The 7,969-nt window shown below is 36.0% G+C and overlaps 1 protein-coding gene across 1 annotated transcript; it reads right to left on the bottom strand.

Moving 5' to 3' along the window:
* Window positions 1-4,452: 4,452 nt before the first annotated feature.
* foxl3 (forkhead box L3) lies at window positions 4,453-7,094 on the bottom strand. The gene is made up of 3 exons (XM_079851483.1): window positions 5,998-7,094; window positions 5,182-5,350; window positions 4,453-4,878 (listed from the first exon to the last, which is right to left on the bottom strand). Exons 1-3 carry the CDS (start codon window positions 6,105-6,107, stop codon window positions 4,462-4,464), a joined length of 696 nt encoding a protein of 231 aa, XP_079707609.1. The 5' UTR covers window positions 6,108-7,094; the 3' UTR covers window positions 4,453-4,461.
* Window positions 7,095-7,969: the final 875 nt, after the last annotated feature.

Here is a 7,969-nt window from a genome sequence, read left to right as displayed (position 1 = left end):
ACTATATTTTTGATCAAATAAATACAATCATGGTGAAACTCCAAACTTTTGAACCGTTCAAAACACAGACAGCCTAGAAAAGGCTGGAGAAGAAGGAAGAAGAGATAACCTGTTTCAGACTACTAAAACATCTTGAATGAAAGTATAACTTTCAGCAGGAAATGATCTCAAACTGAAGTGAGTGAAGAGCAGCTCAAGATCTAAAAGGTGAGTGTCTTTATCATAACCACCTTATTTCATGAGTATTAATTACGTGACTGCCAGTGAAGGAGTTACGCTGTTTCTCGTAAACCCTTGAAGACAAGAATCCTCTGTGCATGTGGACAAATTTGACAACAATTTAGAGGAAATGATGCAAGCACCAATGAGAATCAGGCTCGCGTGGCACATTCCTGACTAAGGGTTAAAATGACTTAGAAAGGCTAGTAGTAAACACTTACAACAAGTGCATGAACACTTTCATCTAGGGCAATAGAAATTAATTATTTCCTGATCAAAGTGCAACGGCCCATTAACGTGTTCGCTTTTGGGGCTCTGTAATTAATGTGATAACCACAATGCCGCAAATGACTAAGTATTAAACATGGCTTGATAATCATGGCTTTGTATTGATAGAAATGCAGGTATGACAACTGTACATTTTTATGACTTGGCCTGTTCAGTTTATGCTCTCCTGTGAATTTTTAGGTATTTAGAGATGATGTTGATTACCACAAAATATTTTGATCGCTACATTAGCAAACATGATAATATACAGTATATAAAAAAAATCTTACATTTAACTGGTGTCAGTCCAAAACGTACAGTAGCAAACCTCATAACCCGTAGTTATTTAAAGAGCTCTCTTAAGCTTCCAGGTTATTCAGAAGCATATGTGCACATCCAGATTGGGAGTTATTCAATGAACGCTACATCCTTAGCTAAAAATCACACCTTAAGGAAATCATGATTGTTAATCAGGGACTTATTATTGCATTATAAGTATTTCTTAAAGGTTTCATCGCTATCTTGTTTTTGTAATAATTTCCTGGCCAAAATCCAATTTTAAAACAGGGGAAAAGGCAATGAAAGCTAAACATTTTGAGCAAATTAGCTGTTTATGTTTATTATATGGGTGCTATTATCGTTGCACATCACTGATTTCCCAATTTCCTCGTTCAGTGCTGTTTACCTAGCCCTAAGCCTTTCATTTCACCTCGCTGACAATGCTTCAGTATAACGCAATAAATATATGCACAAAAAGAGGGTTTATTTACAAATATAAGAGGGAAAGATACAATTTTTTTATCTTAAGATCTGTACAACAACAGACAAGGCAAGTGAACAACACCGTCACAATATTCCAGAGACACATTAATCTATGAAGTGTAAACTGGTTTTAATTAAAAAGCAAAGCAAAAATGAGCGTTTACTCCTTAAACTAACATTAATCCGTACGCCATGGCAGGGTAAAGGAATGCAGCCAGAGCTTTGAGGGGGTTTTTTTGGGAGGGAGAGAGGGGAGGGGGGGGGGGGGGGGGGGTATCTTGGGCCTTTTAAGATCAAGCCTTGAAGCACTTTATGCTAAGTTAATTTACCCAAATATATCCACACCAGAGCACACAACATCAACAATGCTGTTAATAGAAACCTGCTGATCCATAACACTTTTAGAGTTAGATGTTCACTGGGGGCAGTGCAATATTTACCTTAATATCAGTGATCGATCAGAGGATTTGCAAGCCGGCATAAGGCGTTTAATTATAATTGCATCAGGATAGGTGTTGTAGTGGCAGCAGGATTTGAATAAGGTCACATCTCTGGCTAACCTTGCAAGTGTAATGCTATATTAAATGCCACTCATGTTAAGTGTGTTGAAACCTTTCTGATGCAGTCACTCCGTAATATAAAGGTTAAATTGAAAAATGTCCCCTCCTGAGCACAATGCAAGCCATGATTGATACACCTTAGAAGGAAAATAAATGTTAACAGGCTTCCCGTTCTAAACTCCCAGCTTTATGAGTGATATGTATTCTAATAGAGTGTTTGGATCGCATTAGTCGGACTTCGTATAAATGGAAAAGGTCAGTCAGAGAGATTAGGGAGATTTGGAGAAGGTTAGACTGCACTTGTCTGACAGTTTGCTAATATTCAGTTATGTCTATTCAAATATGCCAAATGCATTTCTATACCATTAAGGAACATTTTCATGGCATGTGAAATGGACTTTCTACAGGCCTACATATACATATGAAGAGTTCAGATGCAAAAGTCTCTAAGTGCCATCTGAAATTTTCTTCTAGAATGATCATTTTTATCAAGCTTGTATATTTAAGTTCAGTAATTTCACTTAAATGACAATTCATAGGTAATTTTCATTGCCATTTAAGTGAAATTACTGAACTTAAATATACAAGCTTGATAAAAATTATCATTAGAAGAAAATTTCAGATGGCTTTTGCATCGGATCTCTTCATATATATATAATATATATATATATATATATATATATGTTGAAAATAGAAATGCGTCTATATATATAATATATATAGGACATAAAAGGAATCAGTATTATTAAAGCTGGCTGGGATGTAGATTTATTTATTTATAACCTGTTTTTGTTTAATCTTAATTATAACAGTTAACAATTTTTTAAAAACTATTTTAATGTCAGAATAACTGTTTGTTAGGAGATTACAACATATACAGTATAGAATATTTTCTCAAATCTTGAATAATTAATGTTGGTGACTGGAAGAAATGAGGCCTTATATTCAATAATTACTGCTTTATTGCCTTATATTGGCATTTAAACAATATTTCATAGATCTCAGCATTGCTCCTATAAACCTACTAATTTAGCAGATGCTATGGTATATAATATGCTGTGTATATATATATATATATATATACACACACACACACACAAGCAGGTTTGATTTGAACTAAAAACGAATGACCAAACCAAACTATTATGTGATATTGCAATTGAATCAGCCAAACAATTAGGACTGAGAATAGTGTAGCGCATCTCACTTTTTTCCTTTGAAAAACTCTCCTTCTTATATCATCTTTGTACAAAGTTTAAAGATGCTTTAAAATAAACATATTCCCAAATAAAACATCACAAGCAAAATAACACCCCGGGGAGGGCTTTAGATATGGAGGCCTCTGGTTTTGCCCAGGGGAGCATATTCTCAGTCTATCAGTGATTGATACGGATCACAGACTGTCAAGGGCCAATGATACACATTATAAACAACATATGTAAACAATAGAGTCGTTCAGCAGTTGTGCAGTGAGCAGGGAATGCTGATTACACTAACCTCATGTTAGCGCATTTGTTTGCAAACACTTCACTACCCTTGTCCTCAACACCAACACACCTCAGGTGAGCATGAGATTTGTAATTAATATTTGTAATTTGCAATTTGTACTAATTGTGAGTTATGTATTGCTAACACTTTACAGTAAGGCCGCATCAGTTAACGTTAGTTAATTCATTATTCAACAATGCATTTGTTAACAGCATTTATTCATTTTGTTAACGTCAGTTAATAAAAAAAACAACTGTGCTTGTTCAGGTCCATTAAATAATGTTTTTTGTTTTTAGTAATGCGGTAACACTTTATGTTACACTTTATTTTAAGGTGTCATTGTTATAGTATAATTATACATTTATGTACTGAGTAATATTAATCAACATCATGAACTATATAATATATAGGGTTAGAGGTACAGTAAGTACATGTAACGTGTAACGACTGTAAAATAGTGTTACTACACTTTATTTTAGTGTCCTGGTATGTAACTATAAATTAGGCATAATCACATGCAACACACTCTAAACCAAATCCTAACCCATAGTAAGTAACATTACTCATACTTAAATATATAATTACACTGTAACAAGGACACCTTAAAAGAAAGTGTAACCAATAATGCATTAGTAAATGTTAAAATGAACTGAGATTAATGAATGCTTTAGAAGTATTTTCCATGTTATTAAAACATTTTATGTTAACTTATGTTAACAAATGGAACCTTAGTGTAAAGTGTTACTTGTTTGACATGAACAGTCTAATTGATTGATTTCATCAAAATCAATTGTCTGCTTTCAAAAATTCATGGCGACATTCGAAGTGACCTTTTCAAAGTAAGCATACTATATATATATATATATTTTTTATATATATATATATATATATATATATATATATATATATATATATATATATACACTCAAACTCCTATTATTAATCATTAAATAATTATATATTCATAAGTTACATTCTTATTTAACAGCTTTTCTAACATGAGCGACAGCAGACTTACTGACGAGAGCACTAGCACACAATAAACTGCATGTGCCTATATTGACAAGCCAATTTGCATTATGGGAAGAACTTTTTGCACACTATTGAAGCTTAATTTGTCTTTTTCAGGTATTTACTGAATCTGTTATGCCTCCTATGGTTTAGGTTACATGGTCCAGAAGTGTAGATTGAGATGTTGTGGCTCCAGGTGGTGGATCACAGCTCCAGCTATACTGTTAGGGGCTCTGAACCCTGGCAGAGGGTCCGGCGTGGACAGAATGTAGTCAATGCTGAATTTGATCTCAGGCTCAGGTTTGCTGAGGGGTGGGTTGTTTTGGGCCGGTCTGTGACTGGTGTTCACGGGGCAGAACGAATCTGATTCTGTGGATCTTACTGCGACGCCCTGATGAGTGTCCGTGGCAACAAAGTTTTCGGCTGGTTCCTTCAGGCCCATTTTTAAGTTGCGTCTGCGGCGCCGGCGACGGAAGTTGCCATTTTCAAAGAGGTCCAGCATGGACTCGCAGCCCGTGGCGAACGTCCAGTAATTACCTTTTCCTTTCTCGTTACCTTCCGTACGGGGCACCTGAGGAAAACAAATAATCAGCAGCCAGTTACAGCAAACCCCTAAAGTTAAGAAAACCATTAGTAATAATGCCCTTACAATTATAACTATGGGGTTTCTTTACTTTTTCTTAAAACGTTTGTTGATTTCAGAACTTCCAGTCATGCCTGGTTGCACAGCATAACAAAACAATCTGGTTATATTTGTATAATGAAAATTGTTCATCCACTTAGTTTTTTTTTTATTTATTTATTTTTTTTTTTTTTTAATCTGGGTACTTTACGTTTACATTTTAGCATATACATCCAGCCTCCATCCTCATACCTTTATGAAGCAGCTGTTTAGAGAGAGGTTATGCCGAATTGAGTTTTGCCAAGCCCTCTGGTTGGATCTGTAATAAGGAAATCTCTTCATGATGAACTCGTAGATTCCAGATAGGGTAACTTTGTTCTCTGGGCTCTGCTGTATAGCCATCGCTATTAGTGCAATGTAACTAATAGAGAGACAGAAAACGCATGTTAGAGAAAATTTGTCCTTTTAAAGAGGCTTGTATGCCCTAATTTAAGGGATGCATGCTCGTTTGTAATCATTCACACACACACAAATAATTAATAAAAACTAAGAATATAATATGCTTTAAATGTTCTGAAACACTTATTAATCTTGCTAACATTGCAAAAGCTTTATTGCAAGTCTTCACTGATCTAGACAACAGCATAAACTTATTGTCATAATTTCATAAAAAAATACTGTAATTATAATTACTACATATTACATATTGTTTTCATTTTACATAGTATATAGCTGATACATTATAACTTTTAAAATGTTTCATATAAATAATATAATATAATAAACTTTCATTCATTACTTATAAATATATAATAAATATTATTACCCTCTGAAATGCTCAACACCATTCGCCACATTAAGAAATAGAATTTGAAATATAAAATAATAAAACAATGCCAGACAAAACAATAATTTAAAATATCATCAACAACTTTTACAACAATGTATTTAACTTAACATAAAATGATTGTAAATGTGCAAAAATATATATTTTTTACTACCTTTTATTCTCATCTAACAAAAAAATATTATTAATACTACTAATAATAATAAATAATAATGAAATACCTGTAAGCCGGACGACACACTTTCTTCTCTTCATCTGTGGCACAAGAGGGATATCCTTCTCCATCATAGTTAAAACAGTTATAAGGATATTGCGAGCTGTCAAACATCATCAGACGTCCAGGGTGGAAAGCCTTTGTGATTTATAATAATAATAATAAAAAAGGCTCTAGCTGGCCAAGATAAATGAAGCAGCTCTCATGAGAAGTGTGTGTGTATGTGTGTAGTGTAAGTGACCGGCTGCTGCTCAGATGCTCATGTAATGGGCGTACATGACTGGAACTACTGTAAACGTCTGAACCCGGGGCGTGATCAACAAACTCCAGTCACTCATTCACTCTTTGATTCTGGGTGGTCCAGTCCTACTCGGGATTGGATGTTTTGTTTTGTCGTGTTTCTTTTTATAGTCTGACCCTCTTAACTATAATTGAACGACGAATGAAACATTAACAAACATGTTTCTCGTGTCTTTAGTCTTAACTCTTTCAGGTTGTTTGTGTTCCTCTCACAAAGTTGTGGCCCCTTGAATCACATATCTCTCGGCACTAACTCTTGGCTTCTGTAGATGCAATCTATAATACGACATAATAGCCATAAATTGTGTTTCCGTGACTAAAAAGGGGATGTGTGTTCAAAAGAACATTAAGTGGCGTATGAAGGACTGAGAAACACGAGCAAACAGCCCGCGGCGCGAGATGTCGGTGTGTGGCCTGAGATCGATCTCGATTCTCGCTGCCATGTTTGAACACCGCTCGGTCAAAAATCGTTGTTTTGCTTTTGTTATTAGTCTACGCTTTGTTAAAAGTTGGCCGTGATTTGATATTTTAGCAGGTGAGAATGAAACAGTCAATGATTAAAGTCCAGTTGTTTTGCGTTGTAACGATCACACAGATATTCGCGCTCATGTGGCGTTTCCTGTCAGACTCTGAGTGCACAGAGAGTGCGATCTGATAACGTTCCCTGCGGAATCCCGGTCCGTTCCCATGACGCCGTTTCCTCTGCTGGACCGTCTGCGGCTGCTCTGATTACTGCAGTCCCTGTCCCCCCAGACCAGACCAGACCAGACCATTACTGCACCAGCACAACAACACTGTGCATCAGGGACAGGTCAGCCATTAGCCAGGGCTTGAGGCAAAACTGCCCCAGATATTTAAAATGTTTGTTGTATCAAATGTTATAGGCGTAGGCTATAATAACATTCGTTATATTTCATTTGTTACATGCCACTGATGTTTGCCACTGAATACACTGACATGCAGCTGTCAGAATAGACTTTTAACGTGTTTAGGCTTTTAAAGCCTTATTTAAACGGATAGTTCACCCCCAACATTTAAATTTTGTCATCACTTACTCACCCTCATACGGAAGCTTAAGAGGCATGGATTATAATGTTTTTCTGTTTTGTTTTCTCGTGACAACGACTTAAATTTCTCGTGATCTCGAGATAACAAAAGTTGTTATCTCGAGTCTCGTGATCTCGAGATAACAACTTTTGTTATCTCGAGATCCCGAGAAATTTAAGTCGTCATCACAAGAAAACAACAGAGAAATAAATACACTGCTCAAAAAAATAAAGGGAACACTTAAACAACACAATGTAACTCCAAGTCAATCACACTTCTGTGAAATCAAACTGTCCACTTAGGAAGCAACACTGATTGACAATCAATTTCACATGCTGTTGTGCAAATGGAATAGACAATAGGTGGAAATTATAGGCAATTAGCAAGACACCCCCAATAAAGGAGTGGTTCTGCAGGTGGTGACCACAGACCACTTCTCAGTTCCTATGCTTTCTGGCTGATGTTTTAGTCACTTTTGAATGCTGGCGGTGCTTTCACTCTAGTGGTAGCATGAGACGGAGTCTACAACCCACACAAGTGGCTCAGGTAGTGCAGCTCATCCAGAATGGCACATCAATGCAAGCTGTGGCAAGAAGATTTGCTGTGTCTGTCACTGTCAGCGTAGTGTCCAG

The sequence above is a fragment of the Squalius cephalus genome (assembly GCF_949319135.1).
Source record: "Squalius cephalus genome assembly, chromosome: 19".
Classification (NCBI taxonomy): domain Eukaryota; kingdom Metazoa; phylum Chordata; class Actinopteri; order Cypriniformes; family Leuciscidae; genus Squalius; species Squalius cephalus.
This window is presented reverse-complemented; position numbering and strand designations above follow the sequence as displayed.